This window comes from Arvicola amphibius, chromosome 10, assembly GCF_903992535.2.
Source record: "Arvicola amphibius chromosome 10, mArvAmp1.2, whole genome shotgun sequence".
NCBI classification, from domain to species: domain Eukaryota; kingdom Metazoa; phylum Chordata; class Mammalia; order Rodentia; family Cricetidae; genus Arvicola; species Arvicola amphibius.
This window is the reverse complement of record NC_052056.1, coordinates 78,140,446-78,163,600: the sequence shown is the minus strand read 5'-3', so window position 1 is coordinate 78,163,600 and position 23,155 is coordinate 78,140,446. Positions and strand designations below refer to the sequence as shown.

Sequence of the window (23,155 nt, the reverse complement as noted above, 5' to 3'; positions counted from 1 at the left end):
CAGCTGAAGAAATGACCTTTTCACTATACTCTTGGATGTCTGTGGGAACAAGAAGCATGGGGATATGAAGGTGCAGACTCAGCTTGGTCTCACAGGCAGACTGGGCTCTGGGCGGCACCATAATGATGCCCTCACTCGGTATCTCTTCTTTCCCAGGACACCTGCCATGATTGGCTGCTCGTTTGTGGTGGATCGGAAGTATTTCAGGGACATTGGCCTGCTGGACCCAGGCATGGAGGTGTACGGCGCAGAGAACATTGAATTGGGAATGAGGGTGAGTGGGCACAAGACTGGCATGCTCTGGGGTAGCCAAGACTGCTTACAAGGATGGGCCCAAGACCCCATGCTGCTTGGAAGATTTTGTTAGCCCAGATAAGACAAAGGCCTAGTGGGAGTCCTTGCCAACAGTTTTAAGAGTGAAGTTCTGCCTGTGAGCCAATCAAAGCAGATGGAGCATGTGTTATCCACATGGGCTGGTGGGGTTGCATGGGAAAATCTCATCCTCAGAGTAGGAGCCCCAGGTGAACACAGTGGGGAACACAATGGTCCTCATGCTAATTGGACATAGTTCAACATACCTACCACCTTGGTTAGAGCGGGAAGGCAGAGCAGCCACAGAAGGCATCGATGCTTCTATGAGGGGAGCTTGGGAACAGCCTGCAGTGGAAGTTGACAAGCAGAACTGGGCACATGGGCCTTTCTGCAGAGCATGGACCTTGACCTCAAGCAGAGAGATTGTAGGATGAGATTAAACAATCACGAACCCTTATTCAACCCCTGTTAGTGAGATGTGGGCACAGTCCTTACCCTGAGCCTTTGCCTCTGTATCCCTAGGACACTGGGCCTCTTGGAACCATTAGTAACAGATGTGCTAAACACCTCATATCTGGGATTTATGGCTACAGAAGGAACAGGAGAGGATAACCAGCCTTCCCAAATCTTGGCTTCTAGAGAAGGAAATGACTAGAGAAAAGAAATAGTGTCCCTTAGAGGAGAGGACAGAGTAGGAGATGAAGCAGGGAGACGAGATGGGGGCACTACTTACAATGAAGACATTTAGGGAAATACTCTAGTGAGCTACAGTAATCTGGACAGCAGGGCAGGGTATGGCAAGTAAGGACTGGCCCATGCAAGGCTCTGAGGCAGCATGGATGCCCCAAGAGCTGTGTGGCCTTACCTCAGAGATGGGAAGGTACACACCTAGGCCGTGAAGTAGGACATGGAGCACCAGACTTCTAGCTATCTTCTCTAGGGTCCCTCTGACTTGTGCCATGGGAGAGAATAGACAGCGAAGACAAGGCATAGTTGAGAGAATTGAGAAGGAGATAGGGATGGAGGCAGTGGGCAGTGGGCAGAGGGGAGGAACGCAGCTTTCCTGCCATATTGGTCTTGCACATCATCTCGGAGGTGTGGGGCTATTTGTGCCTCCCACCAGATCCTGAAGTCTAAATTCAGCACCCACATAGCCAGTCTTTTCACTTTGAGAAAGACCTCGCTACAGCCAAAGGCCAAGCCAGGAGGGCCTGGTTCTCAGCCTTGTTCCAAGCCAGTGTTTTGTAGAGAAAACAGGTGTTCAATGCTTTGTTTTATCCTGAAAAAGAAAAAAAAAACAGGTTGGATTTGAAGAGTGGCAGTCAGACAGAGTTCTGCTTGAGATAGCAAAGGGCCAGGGGGGCAGGGCAGAGGCTGTGTGTGGCAGCCTATCTAGGCGCTTGGTCTCCTGGAGGACAAAGAAAACTCAGGTGAAAGCTTGAGGTTAATCTAGGATTTAGCAGAAAAACCCAAGAACAGGTGAGCCGTGAGCTTTACAGCTGGTGGAAGAGGAGAATGGAGAAGATGAGCAGGCATGGAGGTCAAGGTCAGCCACATGGTGGCAAGCAGCCAGGCTGTGGGGATAGCAGTGTTAGAAAGAGAGGCCAAAGACTGCACTGGGGAGTTAAACTCTAACCAGCATCCCAGATAAAAAGAAGGGAATCATTGAATCTTCCTGAGTAGGCAGACAGAGATGGGCAGACCCAGGAGAACCTCATGGCTCCTAGGGACTGCACTAAGGACTGATATTCTGGGAAGGGATGTCGTAGAAATAATAGTCCTTTCATTGAGAAATCTCTCTGCACACTGAGAGATGAAGGAAAGTCTCTTTATTAAGCACCCGGTCAAGCTGGGGCTAAGGGCCACATACGGGTCGGCTGCTAGTAGAAGACTTTACCAGCTTGGTGAAGCTTAGGCTCATGCACCTTACAGAAGGATGCCGCCATCCTTCCCTCCCTGTGAGGTGCTGGCCCCAGGTCACACGTGTAACAATTTAGTGGTGGCAGGAAGGAGAGCGCAAGTATGACACTTGGGCAAGTGGGAGACTTGCGGAGCAAAGATTTCGCCAGGATAATTCCTTAAAATTATTCAACCAGTGTTGTTCTTTTCAAGTAAATGTTACCTAGGTTCATCTTATCCATCTGGCAGAATTATGCTTTTCTCAAGAAGAGAACTGGGGGTTTTATGGCAGGCCAGGAATTAACATTGCTTGTGGCCCTGCACGGCCCCCTTGAACATGTCAAAGGCATGCTCTTTGGAGATTAGTCTAATGGCTGGTCCATCTTTGTGAACAAGCATTTATATCCTAGCGTTGTTAATTTATTTATCTCTAACAGGCCTGGTTAGTATGCTACTTACCTTTGAAATATTTGGGGGCAGCACCCCCTTAACTAAATTCTATTTTGTGTAATTTTATGTCACCTAAGCAAATCTATTTACAAATCCTTTATAACAGCAATTCTATTACTTTGGGTTTTTTTCTACATCAGGAAAAGTACATTTTCTTAAGGTAAACCCACCTTCCTAGGGGTGGTCCTGACTTGCCCCACAGGATTAATCCTTAAGGGACCAGGTAAGGGCATGGCTCCACCTAAAAGTAGCTCTTATTCTTTGCAGAGACTTGCACACAGAATTCAAGAGGGTGTAACATGCATGTCCCTCATGTGTGTGAAACACGAGTGAGCCTAACGTGTACATTCTGTTTTTATTTATGACTGCATTTAGGGGAGCTTGCATTGAAACAGACAGTCTCAGAAATGTAAAATAAATCATAAAAGAGGGAAGAAGGGGAAATGGCATCGAAGGAAGGGAAGATGAGCTAACACAGCCTACTTACAAAACCCTGCGGAGCTGGACAGGAGGAAGGCCAGCACTCCTCCGAGCCAGGCTTCCCCGCTCAACCCTAAGGCTCTGGAGGCTGAGCCAAGATCCTCTGCTCTCATTGTTTTTTGTTTCTTTGTTTGTTTTTGGTTTTTTGAGACAGGGTTTCTCTGTAGCTTTTGGAGCCTGTCCTGGAACTAGCTCTTGTAGACCAGGCTGTCCTCAAACTCACAGAGATCAGCTTGCCTCTGCCTTCCGAGTGCTGGGATTAAAGGCATGTGCCACCACTGCCCGGCCTCTGCTCTCATTGTTAAAAATCGAAATCTGAATTCCAAAAGGCTCCTGCAGGGATGAACTCCACTTATCCAGGGACCCAGAGTACTGGGGGAACCCCCAAACCAGGAGCCTACAGGACAGGCCTCTCCAGATCTGGCCTATGGCAAGGAACCAAGGTGACCTTCCCTCCCCCAAGTACCCAATTTGATTCCTCTGACACCTGTGTGACTCCAGGTCCCTTTAACTGTGGGGGCAGCCCCTTACTGGGCACCTTTTCTTAGAGAATCCACAGGAATCTCTGTTCTTCCCAAATGTCAGTGTTCCCTAGTATTAAAGCATGGCTCTTGTATTAAAAAGTAATCCGTGTAAGATGGCTCCTCCAAGAGCCCTCCATGTGGTGTGGTTCTAGAAATTGCCAGAGAAAGGATATCTCTGCAGTCATTAGTAATCATGGAAGATGTTTTGCCTGATCAGTGTCATTCTAGCTGACCCTTCAGGCTATCCTCCTGTTCCCCACAATGGTGCTGGACTGACCACTAGGTCCAGCACATAAGTGTAAACAAAAGGAACTTGCAAGCAGGGAGAATCAGGGCACCCTGGGTTTGGGCAGCTGCAGTCCATCACCACCCCCACTCAGTGCCTGGATGGTCTGGAAACAAGGAATATGTACCAAGCCAAACCCGAGACAGCAGAAGACAGGTGGGATGACAGTGGTGGCAAGCCATCGCTGCTGGCTGTCACTTTACAGGGTACCTGTGGCCTTGACTGAAGGGGACAGATGGCACAGGGATGGTTAAGAGGGGACAGAGTGGCTGTTGGGGAACTGCCTGTGGGGTGAAGGTCATGGTCTTCTAAATTTCTTCATTCTTTAAGCAGGTGGCTATAGAGCAAGTTTCTCAGGAGAGACAGCTGTTACTGACAAAGGCAGTTAGGAGCAAGGAGGGAGGTAACCAGGTCTGGAACCCATCTCCATGATGACTCAGGAGAGCAGCTGCCATGTCCAGGTCTCTGGGTTTGGTGGACTCACACACCGTGTCCCTGTGTCACTAGTCTCTGGTCTTAGTCACTCTTCTTACTGCTGTGACTGAATGCCTGATAAAAACAACTTACGGACAGAAGAAAGAAAGGTTTATTTTGGTCAGTAGTTTGAAAGTGCTCCCTATCACGGCATGGAAGTCACAGAAACAGGAACATGAGGCAGTTGATCCCACTGTGTCCATGGTCAGAAAGAGGAGAGAGGACACTGGTGCTCAGCTGATTTCTTTTCTATTCTGGACCCTCAACCCATGGAATGGTGTTGCCCACATTCAAAGTAGATTGTCCCTCCTCACCTAACCCAATCTAGAAACGTCCTTACAACAGGCCCAGAGGTGTTTCCATGGTAATTCTAAGTCTTACTGAGTTGACAATCCAAATTAACCATCGCACCCCTTCCCCAAGTCCCAGAGCCTACCCCACTGGATGACTGACACCTCTGCCTGTTCCAGGACCCATGCCCCCACCCACTGTGAGAACTTGGGTGTGGCTATGGTGTCCCCAAGGACCTATTTATCCTGTCACAGCTAATGTATTCATGGTCTCTGGTGTGTCTGATCACTGAAGCTGAGATCCATGCTGGGGAGGGTTTTAATAACTCATAATTGAAATGCTTGCCTAACCTTATATTTCAACCCTGTCCTGAGAGACAATGGGGGAACTTGTGCCTGTGTGCACACAGAGGGGAAACGTTCAGTGTTACCACCAGCTGGTTGGGTCCTTCTGCTCTACCCAGATAGGAATTCTGAGCCGCAAAGAGATGCTCCTCCAGGGCTGGCAGTTCTAGGCCTGGGACTGGGCTAGCAGACCCAGAAGCCTCTGGCTCCAGACCGTTCAGAAGGCAGAATGGAACTGTTCTGGACACTCCAGATGGAGGCTCTGGACACTCCAGATGGAGGCTCATTGCCCTGGGCGTTAAAATGCCAACAGCCCAAACACTTGGCAGTTCCTGTGATCCTCAGCTTCAGAGAGCCACAGAGAAGCTGAAAGTGTCAACTTCTAGTGACACAGCTCTCGAGAAAGCCTTAGGTGTAGTGTGAAGCGGCAGGGCTGCGTCCCGCCACCCGCCACCCGGCCGCCGGCTAGCTTTACACCCGAAATAATTACACGGAAACTGTATTCTTTTAAACACTGCCTGGCCCATAGTTTCAGCCTCTTATTGGCTAATTCTCACATCTTCCTTTAACCCATATTTAGTAATCTGTGTAGCACCACGAGGTGTGGCTTACCAGGAGAGATCTTAACCTGCGTCCATCTCGGAGAGGAGCAGCATGGAGACTCCCTATGGAGACTGCCTGAAGCGTCTCCCCAACTCTACTTCCTTGTTCCCACAATTCTGTTCTGTCTACTCCACCTACCTAATTTTCTGTCTCTTAAAGGGCCAAGGCAGTTTTCTTTATTAATTAACCAATGAAAGAAACATAGACAGATAACTCTCCTCCATCACTTAGGTGCTGGGACCCTTTGATCTAGGGTGACAAGAGTCCCAGCACTCCAGCTTTGGAAGTCAGGATCTTTTAGCCCTTGAGGCTTTACCGCTCTCTGCATTCTTCCAGCAACTAGGGCCCATTCTTCAGCATCTATGGCTCTCTTCTTTCTTCTTCTTTCTTCCTTTATCCAATCTCAACTCTCTTCCTCTGCTCCCCTGTATTGTTTCTGCTCCCTGTTACTTTGCCCCATCCCTCCATGGAACTCTTGCTGCCTCTTGTCACAGCTGCAATCTAAACTGCCTCTGCTGTCCCACTACCACAGATAGTCTTCTCTTAATGTGTCGCCTGGTCAGCCTGTTGCTATCATGTCTTGGGGTCAGCACAGGAAGGGAGTCTCCCAATGACTTTTATAGACAGCTGGCTTTTATAGACAGAAAGTGGGTGTGGCCGGTGTGTTTGTACCAATTAACTTCAGTCCTTTGTGCAAACTGAGGCAATGTGTTTCCTCCATTTACGGCGAAACTCCTGTAGCAGCCATCTACTATGCGGATGGATAAAGATGCTCGCCCCATCCCCTTCCTTCTTGTACCGTGCTCTCAATCACTGAGCAGTCTCACCAGCCCCTAGAGCACACTTTTTGGAAGTGGCTCTACAAAATAAGAACAGGGTCTCAAGTCTCTTCTTTGTTTTTCCTTGTAAAAATCCGTTTCAAGCAAGGCCCCATGCGGTGGGCCCTGGGCTAGCTGTGATTCTCAGTAGATGACGGAAAGCATATCAAGCTTCAGGCAAGTTTATCATGTGGGAGCAAGTGTTTGAGTTTCCTCTCTGCAGCTGGCTTTCCAGACCAGACTTTGTTAGATTTTTGTCCTGACCTTTATTAAACCTAATGGATGAGACAGAGTCTTTTCCCCCTAATTGGCTCCAGGACTTTCCTCATTAGGGGATGTGCAGATGGCATCCCTACAATCACAGGGATGAAAATTGTCCTCGAGACCACAGTTTCTCTAATTGGGTTGAGTTGGTTAGGAAGGCTATGTGGGTCATCATATTAATTACAGGTCAGCAGCAGTGGAAACAGGGAGTGGCTAGTAGAGCATGAGCCTGTGACTGCAGCCAGCATCCTGAACAGGTACCTACCCCAAATACTGCTGACCCTCTACCAGGGACACTTTACCCCACAGGCCTCATAGCTTGACTGGCTCCCACTGCCCCTTCATGTCTCTCTGTTCAGGTGTCACCCTCAGAGTCCCCCATCTTCCCAGCCTTCCTCACGGAGAACCCTCAGCCCCTCGGTGCTCCATGGTGGCACCAAGGACCTTTAGACTTGGGAGATGCAAATGTTCTACACTGAGCTGTGTCTTCAGGCTTCTGAGAACAAAATCTAGTAAAACAGGGAGGAGAGGAGACAGGACATTAAAACTGATCAGTTAATATGATGAGCACTAATAAGGTGTATGTCTGAGGCAGGGAGCAGGCCATTCCCCAGGATGATATTTTAGGCCCAAGAGGATATCTGCTCTGAGTTCAAGGTGAGTTGTGTATTAGATGTGAGGTCATTAACACACTAATGTTACTTATATTGGGGTGTCTTAACTGCCCCTTGCCAATGGGTAGCCTAGAAGCAGCCTACTTCCAACAGCTCCGCTGTTAACTGCTGTAGGCTGCCAAGAGCTTTTCTAAGGGCACTGGCTACACAGCCCAAGCAACTCTACCAGGCAAGCAGCAGGGCTGGCCTGGGCACATCTGATGGACCACAGTAGCTCAGTGAGAATGCCGGTGTGAGACAGAGCAGAGGGGTCCCTTGCTTTCTGGGTGTTGGACAAGAGTGGCCACAAGCTGAGCCTTCTTACCTGGAGGAAGAGGATGGATGGTACCGGCTGCCTCATGCACAGAAGCAGCATCACAGGCAGTGTGTCTTCACAGATCCCTGAGACTTGCCTTCAGGCTTGCCTCTGCTTGCTCTCTGTCTCAGCCTCAGTTTCCCCATCCATTATAGAGGAGCACATGAGAACTAACTCCTGGAATTGTGTATGCAGTGGGAGCTCACGGTGGCTGCGAGAGGCGCTCACCTGCCTTCTTACCCACTGCTTTACTCCCTTTATGAAATTGTCCTGCTGTGAATGGGGATGGGTGGAACACATTGGCTCAAATAGAATTGAAATTGCACACAGTTTGTCAGTGTCAGGTGTGCCCCTGCTCAGAGCCTGCTTGTGGCTATGTGTGTGCACATGCGTGTAATAGGTCATGTGTTGAGCATTGCCATGTGTTATTTATGTCTGTGCCTTGGCTGTGGTCCTGCAGATATCCTTGAGGTGACCTGCTGGAGCTGCAAGTCTGCTGCACACATGTACCATAAGTTCTTCATCTTCATCTCTCATTTTTTGGCTTTGGTTTTTCAAGACAGGGTTTCTTTGTAGCTTTGGCTCTTGTCCTAGAACTAGCTCTTATAGACCAGGCTGGCCTTGAACTCACAGAGATCCACCTGCCTCTGCCTCCCAAGAACTGGGATTAAAGGCGTGCACCACCACCTCTTGGCCTTCATCTTCGTTTACATCCTCAGAATCACGGGCTCTGGTAACTACCTGGCAGGCACTTGTGGCTTCTCTGTGTCATCAGACATGAAGTGATGGCTTGGTCAGACTACCTACATAGCTCTGGAAACGGAGTCTACCAGTGAGACGAGGCTTGTGTTTATACAGCTTTTGATACAAATGCTAGGCCTTTTTCCTCCCCTCAAAAGGATATATATGTGTGGTATATTTCAGTGTGAGTATATGTATGTGTGTATCTGTGAGTGCATATATATTAATATGGTGTGTGGTACATGCATATGTGTGTGCATATATGTCTGTGTATGTATATGTGTGGTGTATATATGTACACATGTATGTAAATATATAATCTATATGTCTATTGAGTATGGTGTATGCATGTGTGGGATGAGTGTAGTATGTGTATACATATGTGTTGTGTGTATACATGTGTGGTATGTATGTATATGTGTGCATATATATGGTGTATAGTGTGGTCTTTGTGCATCTGTGTATGTATGCGATATGTGTGTATGTATGTATGTATATATATGTAATACGAGTGTGGTATGTGCACATGTGTATGATATATGTGTGTGTACATGTGTGATATTGTGTACATGTGTGCAATGTGTTATGGGTGCATGTTTGTGTAGTTTCTGTAAGTGTGTATATGTGAGTATAGTGTATGTGGACTTTTTTTTGTCAGTGATGCCTGAGAGAGGTCATTGTCCAGGCCTTGTGGCATGCGGGGGCTGATCAACTGTCTTTTTTTAATTTCTGCAAATATAACAGACACTAAGGATGTAGCTCTGTGGTTTTGAATGAGTGTGAATGCTGTGTGCATGTGTTTACCATATGTTTTTCTCTCCCTGCCTGGCTTTTCTTACTTGCCGCTCCTTCTCTGGCTGGTTGAAGAGCTGTTCTGCCCTCAGGGATATTAGCTCCCTGTGTGGTTGGGAAGCCCCTTCCTGTGGCATCTGGCTGTCATTCTAGGCACAGGGCTTTTCTTGGTGTTTTCTGTTGGTGGCACAATGTTTCCACTCCAAGATCTTGGTCAGTGTAGAGTGCGTGCTTATAAAGAAATGACCTCGTAATTGCCTCTACACAGCTGTAAAACAGAGGTCCCTCCAATCTTTGTCACAAGAACAACAGCCTCTGTCATGTACTATGTGTGTGTGTGTGTGTGTGCATGCAAGTGTGTGTTGATTGTGTACTTATGTGTCAGTGTGTGTTGATGTGTTGTGTGTATGCATGCATTGTTGTGTGAGTAGTATGAACATATATATGTGTGTGTATGTATGTATGTATATGTGTGTGGTACATGTGTATGTTTGTGTATATATGTGTGTGTCTATATATATGTAGTTCTTGTTTTGAGCTTTCTACTTTCAACCGTTACCTCATTTTAAAGTATTTTGTAAAATACTTTATGTCTAGTAACTAATTATGGCCTCATTATCTGTCTAGAATGTCTTGGCTATTCTCTTGTTTTCATTCCTGTGTCATGGTTTGAAAATGGAATGTCCCCAAAGGTTTGTATATCAAAGACTTGATACCCAGCTAGTGGTGCTATTTGGAGAGGTAGGAACTTTAGGTCATGAGGCGGGGCCATGATGGAGGAAATAGGTCACAGGAAACAGATCTTTGCCAGAAGGCACATCATGCCCTAGGCACCTTCCTGTGTCTCCCTGTTCATAAAGCAAGCAACATTATTCCCGGTGTGCTGCTCAGCCTCACTGAGCTCAGGCCCTCAGCAGTGGAGGTGAATGACTGAGGCCGTGGGTGATGAGCACACCTTCTCCTTCAAGGTGATGAGCCCATCTTTTTCTTCAAGGTGATGAGCACACCTTCTCCTTCAAGGTGATGAGCCCATCTTTTTCTTCAAGGTGATGAGCACACATTCTCCTTCAAGGTGATGAGTACACCTCCTTCAAGGTACTTCTCTCAGGCATTGTCACTATGCCTGTGAAACTTGTTATTTAAAAAAAAACTCCATTATGTTGGGCATGGTGATGCACATCTTTAATCCCAGCACTGGGGAAGTAGAAGCAGATACAGATTTGTGAATTTGAAATTCTGGTCTACAAAGAGAGCTCCAGGATAGAATAGTTACACAGAGAAGCCCTGTCTCAAATAAAAATTACAATCCCCTTGCATCTCTTGTGGTTGAATTCAGGTGATGTTATGCGTTTGTGTGGGTCACAGAACACTATTTTGATGGGAGCAAGTACTGGCACAGGACAAAAAGGGGATTGACCAGAATTCTCCAGAGAAACAGACCAGCAAGACCTAGGTGGACCTAGGAATCCACTCACAGTTATGGATACCGAGAAGCCCCAAGGTCCATGTCAGGGATCTACGGGTGCAAGTCCCAGTTCAAAATGTTGACATGATGCGGAGCAGCCCTAGGGACAGGCTGAGCATGAACTCCTCTCCCAGTCTGCATCTTCTTTGGCCTACTTACCGTGCCGGAGAATCAGAGCTCTTACCCAGGACACTCCAGTAACACTTGGTCAAACATCCCATTCCTGGGCAGAGAGAAGGCACTGAGCCACTCGCTATCTCATGGAGATTTGCCCTATAGCTGGGGAGAGCTAAACATAATTGAAATGGCTGGAGCAAAGCCTGTGCTTGGGAACCAGAGTGTGAAATCAATTTCTACTGCAGAGCCACAGATGAGGGGCTTCAGTGTTTGTTTTCTGAGAAAGCAAGCTATTCTACTTTCTACTGGGATCATGCGTTTGCGTAGGGTACCAGAGGCTGCGTGTGTTCTTCGCTTCTCTGTGACTTAAGCCTCCAATAACAGCTAAAGCAAGGAGACATTTACCTGGGTTTGCGGTTTTAAGAGTCTCAGTCTGCCATGGCTGCGAAGGAATGGCAGCAGAAGCAGGTGCGTCTGTGGTAGAAACATGAGGTGGTTGTTCCCACCATGCCTGACTAGGAAGCAGAGTGCAACAGGAAGCAGCCTTCACCCTAGTGACTTACTTCCTGTAGCCCAGTCCCCTCGCCTAGTATTTTCAAAGGCTATCAAAATAACACCAGATACTGGGAAGAAAGCGTCTAAAAATGAGCCGGGGTCAGGGGTTGGAGGTTCCAATTCAGTTGATGTTGGGTCCTTTTTTTAGTCAACCCAAATCAACTATAGGTTGACTCTGGCAACTGGGATAGGGAGATGGTTGAGAATCACTACCCAGAGCTCTGAGTGGGGTAGGTGGCATTCAAATCCACAATCATATATCATGGAAGAGAAATCAGGCATGACAGGAAATCCCAAAGGGGAGGCAGCCTCTTGCCCAAGTCCTGGTGGATACAGCCCCTAGTCCATGCTTCTTCTTAGACACCTTCCTCTGAGAAACCCAAAATATCCAGGCCCCTAGGAGCTCCAGACTCGACTGGACCAATTGTCCTCCTGTGGTATGGGTTAACTGGCATGTCAGGTGGGCTCCTCGGCTCTAACCAGGTCCAATCCTCTCACCCCAGGTGTGGCAGTGTGGCGGCAGCATGGAGGTACTCCCGTGCTCCCGTGTGGCCCACATTGAGCGTACCAAGAAGCCATACAACAATGACATTGACTACTATGCCAAGCGTAATGCGCTGAGGGCTGCCGAGGTGTGGATGGATGATTTCAAGTCCCATGTGTACATGGCATGGAATATCCCTATGACAGTAAGGCGGGTACCTGGTGGGGTGGGCAGATACAGGGAAGCTCGTAGACCCCAGGGAGGGAATTGGAGTGAGGGACTCTGGAACACTGGGCCATTTCCAGGCAGCCTCCCCTGCATGGTGGGTCACGTAGGAAAGGACTTCTCACTGATCCAGCCACAGCGGCCACACCCTTCGCCTCACCATAGGTAATTTACAGGTAGCTACCAAAAGGTTGTCAGTAAACGTCAGGTGTGCCCTAACCTCCACCCGAGTGCTGCTTTCTCCAGCTGGTCCAGCCTTTTGCAAATAGCCTCTTTTTTCTCTTGTCCCTTATATCCTGATTCAGGGCACATGTGTGATTTCTTGTATTAATATGTTCATTTTAAATGGGGTCTCATTCTGCAGCTCCAGTTGGCCTTGACTCACAATAGTCTTCCTCTTCCTCCTTTGTGCTTGGGTCACTGATGCCTGGCCAACTTAGACTTTTTACATGCCTCTCTTCATCATCCTGAATTGGCTCTCTGCCACTAAGCCTGCACACCTGGCCTTTAGATAAGCATGTGGAGCATCGGGACCAGACCACCTCCCTTCCTTACAACCCTGCTGAGATGCACAAGACTGACCACCTTAACTCAGGACCTGCAAAGTCCCCTTCCAGGCTTCCCTCCAGCCTCACGATTCAGGACCCCATTAGATGGATAGTAGTGTAGAGGCAAAACCTGAGACTCCTGTTGTCTATCCAGAACTATACCTCTGTTAACATTGCAAAGGAACATCGGACATCACAGCTGGCCACAGGGGCCACACATGGGGTTCACCAGCCCCAGATCCACTCAGTGGAGGGAAATACATGTTCCTCAGTCAGGAGTACTACAACTAATTTAATCCTCAAAACAAGGCTAGCAGTGAGGTTAGGAGACTGTTCCAAGACCTCACATGGAAAGTGTCAGGTCTCAAACTAGCTCAGGCCTGAGCCTGCTCTACCCCTAGACCTGTGGGGAGATGGAGCATCAGAGGGCCATGGATGGGGTAGTTCCCAATCCACCTCATATTCTGATGGCTCGGGCCTACATAGGGCACTAAACTCCACAGCAACTCAGGTTTCACAATTCTCTAGAAAGACCATGAACTCTGCAGTGTAGGCTTAGCCAGGGTGGAGATCCATGTGGTCCCCTTCTGAGCCTCCCTAGTATTAACACATGACATTCTACCAAGGGTAGCTGTCCTCATAGCTTGCTGAAATTCTGTGTCTGGGGCTCAGTCATGGCGACAACCCCCTAGAAATCAAACTCAGTTTGTCACTGAAGCAAGGCAAATCCAACACAGATCAGGCAGGAAGAACAGAGCACAGGTCTCTTTCCCAGAGTAGGGCAGCTGTGGACAGGCCATATCTGTACCCACAGCCAGAACCTTCTGTGAGTTCCAGGTCAGGAGGTCAAGATGAGACCATGGTGGCCCAAGGCTGCAGCCAGGGCCACGCTTAGGGATGGTGAACCCAGGCCCCTGGAATCCCTGACATGGGAAACCATAGGGTAGCATGGATCCGCAACACTTACACTCTCCTGCATGCTGTACCCCACAGAACCCAGGAGTGGACTTTGGGGATGTGTCTGAGAGACTGGCCCTGCGCCAGAAGTTAAAATGCCGCAGCTTTAAATGGTATCTGGAGAACGTGTATCCTGAGATGAGGATCTACAACAACACGCTCACGTACGGAGAGGTACCGCCTCTACACCAGGGCCCTGCTGGGCTTGGGACCTTCTTGCCCAGCACCCCAGCACCTGTCTCCTAACTCCAGGAACTCACCTGCATAAATGTTTATATTATCAGGCACATTCTTGGACACTGAGGTTCCAAATGACATGGGTATACTTGTGTTTATGAGAAGCACCACTATTGGGTTCACATGGAAACATACCTGCACATTTGCATGCAGGAATATACCCAAATAAATGGATCAGCGAGATGGCTCAGCAGAGGAAGATGCTTGCTGCTAAGCCTGAGGACTTGAGTTTGATCCCTGGGACCCACATGGTAGGAGCAGAAAACCAATCTCCCTCAGTTGTCCTCTGACTTCCACGTGCACTCCACGACAAGTATACAGCTACACACAAGATAAATACTAATTAATTAATTGGGTTTCTTGGTGACAGAGTCCCTAGCTATTCTGTAGACATTTTGATGTAGACCATACTGGTATCAAAATTACAGAGATCCTCCTGCTGGGATTAAAAGTGTGCACCACTTCATCTATCAAAAATACATAAATTATAAAAAGAAATATTCCAAAATAGATATACACACATGTATAAACAGACATTCACACATGCTTACACATGCATATGTAGACATGCAATCACACACATGCTGACAAATGCATAAACTCACAGGCCCATCACACATTCACACATCTGCACACATCTGTGTGCATGAATGCATTATTACACATGAATGTGTATTCATACATGGATGAATACATGAATTTATGTGTATACATGCATGTATCTTGTGCTCATTCATCAGAGGCCATACAAATACATACTGAAGCATGTCTGCTTCTATGGGTATATGTGCACACACAGGTCACAGGTGTATACTGTTACTGTTCACATACACGGAGCTCCCCAAACACTCACTTTCACCCATGTGAAAAAGTTTCCATCCAACATGGAATTGCACACATTTGTGCACTAATGCCACATAGCTACATTCCCACCACAATGCATGCATTCTAAGCATATGCAGAAGCACGAGCACTTGAGACAGCAACTGTCTTCTGAGCTCAGTATGTGTTGCCCTAAGTTCCAGAGTGCACATCTGTGCACAAAGCCCTCTCTAAAACCAGGGAGAAGGCCCTGTGTTCTGACTTTGGCCCAGGTCTGGAATCTGAGGTATCCCACCACAGAAGAGGGGAGGGCATATCCCTTTTGTCCCAGCTTCTCAACCACATGAGGACAGCCCAGCTTCCCTAGAGAAGGAGGTGGTATACATACTGCCCTAGAACAGCACCCAGGGTATGGCCAAGGGGCCTTGTGGGTAGTCCTTGCAGACCCATCCATCCCTAGAGCGGGGTCACCCCTTAGTCAGATCCAGTTTGTGCGCACAGAGCTTTCCCAGAAGTGGTTGGAGAGGGAAGCGGCTGTCCTCTCTGTTCTGCTGTATTGTCCCTGCTACTTCTGCCCACTGTGGGATTCATACTCAACTCTAGATGCTGTGACCCTAGGACTTTTCCTGTCCTTTTAGGGGTGTGTGCTCTGTGATTGACTTATTGAAAACTCCACAGCCTGAAACCCAGTAGGATAAAACAGAATATAACTCTGGAGTTAGAGTCTAAGTTCACCACTGCTCCTGGGGGGCTGCAAAGTGGGTGCCCTGGCTTGTTACATAGATTAGAGATGATTTGGCTGATGATTGGGTCATATCACTCCTCCACCAGCTGGGAACTGGAGTGAGGGACCCAATGTGTACTTTGGGGGGGACCAGTAACTGTCTCCTGAGCTCAGTATACACAATCACTTTTATTTCAGTCCTTGGCCAAAGTGTGTTGGAGACAAAACAGTCTCTGAATCTGCATGGGAGGAGATACTAGCACAGAATGTCCCTAAGCTAGTAACACAGCCATCCTATTGACCAAATCCAGCCTCGCCTGCTGGAGGCCAGATAGCTTTCCATATACTCACAGAATGTCTGTGGGACGAGCATAGTCATCTCTTCCCAGGCTGCTAGGGAACTAGACTCCCTTCACTTGGTCATCTTTTCCACCTCCTCCCCCTTGCACCCACACTACACCGTACTTCCTGCCCTGCCCCAGGCAGATGCCAAACCCCAGGGTTTTATCCCAAGTGGGGAATTCTGGATGTGAAGTTCATACCTGTCTCATTACAGGTAGCCCACAGCCAGCTACCAAGTGGTCACCTCTGCTCCTGAGTGGGAGACAGAGTGGGAGAGTTCTTGGGAGTTTTCCCTCCAGCCTTGGGATCCTCCTTAGTGACCTGCAGTTTCTCTGTTGCTTCTGGATATAGGTGAGAAACAGTAAAGCCAGTGGCTATTGCTTGGACCAGGGGGCAGAAGATGATGACCGGGCCATCCTTTACCCCTGCCATGGCATGTCCTCACAGGTAGGCAGCACCTAGACCTCCCAAAGTAAAGGGAGGATAGGCATTGGGATGGGTCATGGAGAATCCCTTGGCTGTTGGGACCAAGTTTAAAAGAGTATGAAGCAGCTTGGGACTCTGAAGGCAGTTGGTGCCATTAAGTTAAAAACAAGCCCGTTGGGTCAAATGGGCCTTGGCAAGTCATGAACTGGCCCCATGCCTTGGTTTCTGGATTAGTTAAATGGGATAGAGGCAGCATGTCTTTTCTCAGGTGGTCCTGTAAATTAGTGGAAGTCATGATAAAGTGTTGTCTGGTCTAGACACGATGGAGGAAAAGGTTGTTTTCCATTCTGTTCTTGTTAGCCATGCTTGCAAGCCTGGGTCATTTTGAGACAGTATTGCCAGATTTAAGTGCCCTTTGCAGTTTAGGGCTGGGGTTGTTCATTTCTCTATGTGGCTAATCCCAGCCACAAGTGCATCCCATTCTCTGCTATTGATAATGTTACCTCCCCAGCAAGTGCTGAGCTCCGTAGATCTATCTTCTCTGAACCTGAGCGTCGTTTATGAACATACATCTGGGTAGACCTGGACTTCTGTGAGTCCATGGTTTTGCTGCCTTCAACATGGATAGAGAGAGCGAGTATCTGCTGGGTGCTTCTTAATTTCAGGCTGCAAGGTACCTGCTTTGTCACAGTGGCCCAGTGAGTAGGAGATTACTGTCCCCGTGCCACCCATTGTAGTGGCCCCTGGGAGAGTTAAGCTTTTCTGGCCTTTCCCGGTTGGTTTTCAGCATAATGACCTCCGACTGAGGGCAGAGGGGGCTATCAGTGGAATTGTAAATGCTTTCCCTCCTATCTTGTCAACACTTGTGACTCAGTTCCTGGCTTGCACCTTTTTCTCAGGTCCAAGATGAGTGAGTGTGTGCTAGTGGGTCCTGAATCTGACAAAGTGCTCATGTCATGGTGGACATGACTGCAGCAGCGCCACATTCTCCTGCTAGTGAGGAACTTTGTGGGCCAGGGCACAGACAGGATGTGTTACCTTGAGCTTGAACCTCAGTTATACTCACAGCTCCCACTGTCTCCCCAGCTGGTGCGCTACAGTGCTGACGGCCTCCTGCAGCTAGGCCCCCTGGGCTCTACCGCCTTTCTGCCAGACTCCAAGTGTCTGGTAGATGATGGCCAGGGGCGCATGCCCACCCTGAAGAAGTGTGAGGATGTAGCCAGGCCTACACAGAGGCTATGGGACTTTACTCAGGTCAGTAATGGGCTGACAGCCCTGGAAAGTCAGACTTCATGGCTGTGGCAAAGACCGAGAGAAACAGCTGAAAGGAAAGACTTAACTTGTGCTTATGATTTCAGAAGATTTGCCATAGGGCAGCTCACACAGTGATAGGAGGAAGGGAGAAACCTATGCCAACTGACTTCTTCCTTTCCCTCTATTATTCCATCTTCACCCCCAGCCCATGGGATGGGTATATGCTGGCTGCCCTTGTCCCCAAATACCCTCATAGGCACACCCAGAGGCATGCACTTCTAGGCACTTTTCAGTGAAATCCTGTTGATAGTCAGGAATGACCACCTCATGTCCTGTGGCACAGAAAGCTGATAAGAATGGACTAGAGTCACACAGGAAGAGAAAGGAAGGCACAGCCTTGCCTGCTCCCGCACTGGACTCAGGCAGAGAGGATGGAGTAAGACTAGCCCTGGCCACTGGAGCTCCTCGGGGTTCTGAAGCTGACCATTGCCCTGCTCCCCCTCACTTACCAAAACCCCACTCCTATGGGAGTCTGGGTCCCCAATCCACTCAGCAGCCTATGGATCACATATTCTCTGATCTTCTCCTGGCCTCTAGCCTCCAGGGATCCCACACAGAGGGGCAATTTGTAGGAAGAGTGGGTTCTAGCTACTCTGGCTGTAAGGATGATGTAAGAACCTGCTGAAATGGCTCCAAAGTCACCAGGCTTGAGCCAAGGCCCATAAGGTTTGGGGATCACAGATATACCAAATAATTAAGGGGGCCAAAAAGAACCTAGAAAAAACAGTCTTAGAGGCCCTAGATACATTCGTGGGACCTCTTTGAAACCCAGAGAATTGAACAGAACTGCTAGCCCACCTGAAGTGGGCAAGAGGAAATTCACATAATCTAAGGAGACAGGTCCCTAGGTCTTCATGGTGATAGTGTAAGGACCAGAGTGGGCTGGGATCACCCCCATCAGGAATACATCCTGGACTCCCAAGCTAACTCTGTTTCTCCTGTCCTACAGAGTGGTCCCATTGTGAGCCGAGACACAGGCCGGTGTCTGGAGGTAGAGATGTCTAAAGATGCTAACTTTGGGCTGCGGTTGGTGGTGCAGCGCTGCTCAGGGCAGAAGTGGATGATTCGAAACTGGATCAAACATACCAGGCACTGACCTCTGCCCCACCCCACCTCCACACACTCGGGCCCATGGACTCTTGAGTGCTACAGGACTCAGGGGATCCTGGACTGGAGCCAGGATGGAAACTTCTCGCCCACCCCCACAGACCCAGAGCAATGTGGGCCCTGTACACCTCAGGGCTGGGCCCTGCCACCTGAAACAGCAGAGGAGGCCTGGGAGCAACAGCTTCAGTTTGCTTTAGGAACCAGACTTTGGGACAGGTAGCTCTGCCTGAGGGAGGACATCTGAGGACAGAGCACACCCATACCAAATCACGTGCCTTTTCTACAGTGTTCCCCAACTGACTGCGAGGACAGCCTCCACGCATGTACTAACCCTGTACATAACCCAAATGTAAAGAGTGCTGAAGGCAGGTGCATCCTCATGCCAAGCACCCTGTCCTCCTAGCAGGTTCAGCCAGTCCTCCTAGCCCAGCCGCCCCACACTCACCTGCTCAACCTCAACATAATCTAAGGAAAATTCAGAGAGTGGCTCCTTGTGCTTTGGTAACGAGGCAATGGGAGAGATCACATGGACAGACAGACCCAGTAAACAACACCTGCACCTTTCTTCCTGAGGATCAGCCTGGCAGTCATGGGGCATGAGTCTCAGTCTGGGAAGTAAGTGTCTTGTTGCTCTACCAAGTATGCAGTGGGCATCATCAGATGATCCTCCTGGCCCTTCCTTTGTTTTATAAATAAAGTTTTGTCAGCGTACAGCCATACCTGTTGTCTGAGACCATCTGTGGCTACAGTGTTTGAGCTGCAGCACAGAGTGCAGGCCACGCTGCATAGCTAGCAAAGCCAAACACTCTTAATATCTTGAATTTTAGGAAACACTTCAGGCATCCTTGCTAGTACAGGAGGGCTGGCCTCACTGTGTTGTGGCACAGCTGGCGAGGGGGAAGATAGATGTGGAGTCACTGGCCTTCAGAATTGTTTGCCTCTGTTATCATCCCTGGTGGTCAGAGCTGGAAAATGTGGCCTATCACTGGGTAGCTGTACTTGCAGCTGAAAGCCAAAGTTTCTAAGACACAAGTCAGGGGAGTTGTATGAACATGGCCAATGTCTTCACAGACATTGTGGCCTCAGGACACAGTGACTCATCTTACTCTATAGAGGTAGAACTATAGGCCACTGTTGGCTCCCTATGTCCCTCTGTACAGTCAGCAGGAAAGAATTTCTATTCAACAGAATAGAAATTGTCACAGCCTTCTTCACACTTATTTCAGCTGAGCAGTTCAGACTTCAGAGGGGCCATGGGCCTGGCATTCCCTTTCCTAACATGCTTCTTTCCAGGAGGTCACCACCTCACCCTGCTCAGGACACCAGATTCAGGAAGGAAACTGCTACAAGGGCCAGAAGACAGCAGGACACCTCTCACTGCCCGATGTGAGCCAAGTTCCACAGTCCAGGCTCCTGGCCTCTTGGAGGAAGATACAGAGAGCTATTACCAGCAGAACACCATGATGCTCTCTTACTATGGGGAAGACACGGGACACGTGTTCCCATCCTCCTTCCAAAGCTGGAACCTCAGTACCTCCCCTCCTGTATCTGGGAGAAGCTTCACATGGAAAACATTACAGGCTCATAAGCATGGAGCTGTCTTGAAGTATACCCACTGGGCAAACTGGCAGTCAGATGAGGCTGCCAAACCATAACCTCATAGAATCTCACCTAAAATCATCCTCAAACCTTGGCAAACCATACACCTGTCTTCCTCAGCATCTTCCAGGCCTGGGAGGGGCTGTGAGGTAGGGGCCAAGACTTCCATGTCCCTTGTCTGAGGCCCTCCATTTGCTATGGTACAGGCATAATAGAGCACCTGCTTTGTGAGATACGCTCATCCCACACCGTCCTCACCTCCTCACAAGTGGGTACACACTCCTCCAAAACCTACCTGCCCAGGAATGCCAAAGATGGAGAAGAGTGTTTGGGAGGGTCTCCTGTAGAGTTTAGTGCTTCCTGCTTGTGCTGTTGGCAATACTGCCCATGGCCAGCAGGATGTACTTGCTTGTCTAGATACTGTCTGTCTCAGAGACGGTCTATGCTGGGACCAGTTTTCAAATCTTGAATTCATGGTGACACGTGGCATGCATGTATGTTGATATAAGTCTTGGGCTCAGAATAACATCTAATACCATTGTGGGCAGTGCTAAAGCCAGCAAAGGGAGGGAATGAAGAGAGAAAAAAGGAGGAAGAGGAGAGACAAAGAGAAAGAACACTATTTATATTGATGAGAGATTCAGTTCTTTATATGCATTAAAGTAGTGTTGAGAACATCTGACCATACTTTATAGCTGGCCAAACAGAGGCCCAGAGGAAGAAAGTGACTGTGTATAAAATGATCACAGTCACAGGGTTTGTGGGGTACACTTCTCCATGCCTTAACTGGGTTCTTTCCACCCTGCCTGGCTGTCTCACATAGTCTCTCTCTCTCTCTCTCTCTCTCTCTCTCTCTCTCTCTCTCTCTCTCTCTCTCTCTCTCTCTCTCTCTCTCTCTCTCTCTCTCTCTCTCTCTGTGTGTGTGTGTGTGTGTCTGTCTGCCTGTCTCTGTCTCTCTCTGACAATAATCATATTAGAATTGAATAAGACTGAATGAGTCTGTTTCTTTCATTAATTCAATTCTAAACTGGCTTCACGTCCAATGTAGAAGAATCCATGTCATTTGGGCAGAAAACAGCTCGTTTGTAGCCAGAGTTCTGGCTGCTCTGGGAGACAGAACTGGGAGGACTCCCTGGGGAGTTCTTCCATGCGGGGTGCTGTTGCTTTCTTCTCTGGTAGACACAATGCATCAGAACTTAATGCTGCCTAATAAAAATGTTCAACTTGCCAACAAAGATTCTTTGATGGCTCAGACTGTGTTTGAGGCTGGGCCCCATGGGAAGCAACCAAACAGGGTGAGCATAAGGGAATGGCAGCGACAAATCCCACCTGGCATCTGGCACTTAGGTGGCACCCAGGTGGCATGTGGACTTCCCAGGAGGAATCTCTTGGTTTCCATCTTGTGCCTTGCAATCTATATACCACACATTTCTCTCCCACGTGGGCCAATTCAAAAGCCTCCATGCCTGCTTCCTGCACTGGTATCCTGGGTCTGCCACAGAAAGGTCCACCCACTGTGGAATCAAAGCAACACGAATATGGCCTCTCCCTGTCCCAAAGGCCAAGAGCCTACTCAGGGATGGAAAGGACAAAGTGCTACTAGAGGCCTCAGGCAGCATCCTCCCACCTCTTCCTACCTCCAGAGGTCATGGACCCTCTTGGCTGGTGGTGCTCCAGGCTCTGTCTCCATCATCATGTCTCTCTCTGTCTCCCTGGGGCCTGTGTCCTCTCCTGTCATAAGGACATCAACCCCTAGCTCTCTTGCATTCATATCACATTTAAAAGATCCTATTTCTAAGTAAGGTCTTATCCAGAGGTGCTAGAGAACAGTTTGAGGAAGACAGCAAGAAATCTTCCTGATCCCAAGAGGAACCAAGTAGTAGCAGATGGAGTGGAGTGGCTTCATACTCTGGTCCTGGTATCCCAAGTCTGTACCCCAACTTCCAAGGAGACTGAGGTAGAATGATGGAAGTCCGAGGCCAACTTGGGCAACTTAGTGAGACTCTTGTCTTAAAAGGAAGGCTGTAGCCAGGCAGTAGTGGCACGCACCTTTAATCCCAGCACTCGGGAGGCAATGGCAGGTGGATCTCTGTGCGTTCAAGGCCAGCCTGGTCTACAGAGTAAGTTTCAGGACAGCCAAGGGCTACACAGAGAAACCCTGTCTCAAACAAGCAAATAAGACCAGTCTCCATGACTGTGTGACCTCTGGTGACCATAGACTTGCAGGAACCCCGTGTATCCCCAAGAGCATCTATTTCCACTACTGTGGTATTCACAGTGACTCTAGAGTGTGTCCTCGCTGCTGACAGTGAGGAACCAGTTAGTGAACAACAATACACCTCCCCGAGAGGGCCAGCCTGGGAGCACGGTCACTGCCCAGCTTTGAGAGATAGAAGGCTCCATGGTGAACAGAGACTGGAACCTGAACCCCAGGCTGCATGGAAGAAGTTCCCAGACAGACCTGAGCTATGCTTCTCCATGCAGAGGACCGGGTCTCACAAGTTTAAAGAAACATGGTGGCGTTTCCTAAGCCTGGGGCTCCCAAAAAACTTAAGGCTGGGGACTGACAATTACGCATTTGGGTTTCACAGCAGCGTTCAGAGCCAGAACCCAGGAACCCGAGAGTGGAGCTGGGAAGAAGCAATGCCAGGCTTCCCCAAAAGCCTCAACTATGCCTAGAGAAGCTGCCGGCACAGGCATCTTAGGACTTAGTGCCTGCCAGTGGTGTGGCCTCCTCATGCAGCCGGGGACTGCTTCCACATGGCCAGAGTTAATTAAGTTCACAATCTTGCTAAGTCCTTCAGTTAACTGCCTGGGGAAAAATAAGATGAGAAGGCTTGTTTGTTATTTCTTTTTTCTCTTTTAAGCACCCCACAGTCAGTTTTAAAATTAAATTAAATAGCTTATCTGTACTAACACAAATCGACAGGCCATCTTTCTTCAGCGGCTGAGTGGTGCTGGCTGGCTATGACTAGAACATGCCTCA

General features: G+C 48.7%; 1 protein-coding gene across 2 annotated transcripts in view; it reads left to right on the top strand.

Moving 5' to 3' along the window:
* Positions 1-19,289, top strand: part of Galnt9 (polypeptide N-acetylgalactosaminyltransferase 9) — an 88,394-nt gene extending 69,105 nt beyond the window's left edge. For both annotated transcript variants that reach the window (XM_042055881.1, XM_038345150.1), the window contains 6 exons: positions 157-274; positions 11,888-12,073; positions 13,635-13,772; positions 16,075-16,170; positions 17,236-17,403; positions 18,413-19,289. In XM_042055881.1, the coding sequence (XP_041911815.1) occupies positions 157-274; positions 11,888-12,073; positions 13,635-13,772; positions 16,075-16,170; positions 17,236-17,403; positions 18,413-18,559 (853 nt within the window). In that variant the 3' untranslated portion in view covers positions 18,560-19,289. The remainder of the gene's footprint in view (positions 1-156; positions 275-11,887; positions 12,074-13,634; positions 13,773-16,074; positions 16,171-17,235; positions 17,404-18,412) is intronic.
* The last annotated feature ends 3,866 nt before the right edge of the window (positions 19,290-23,155 follow it).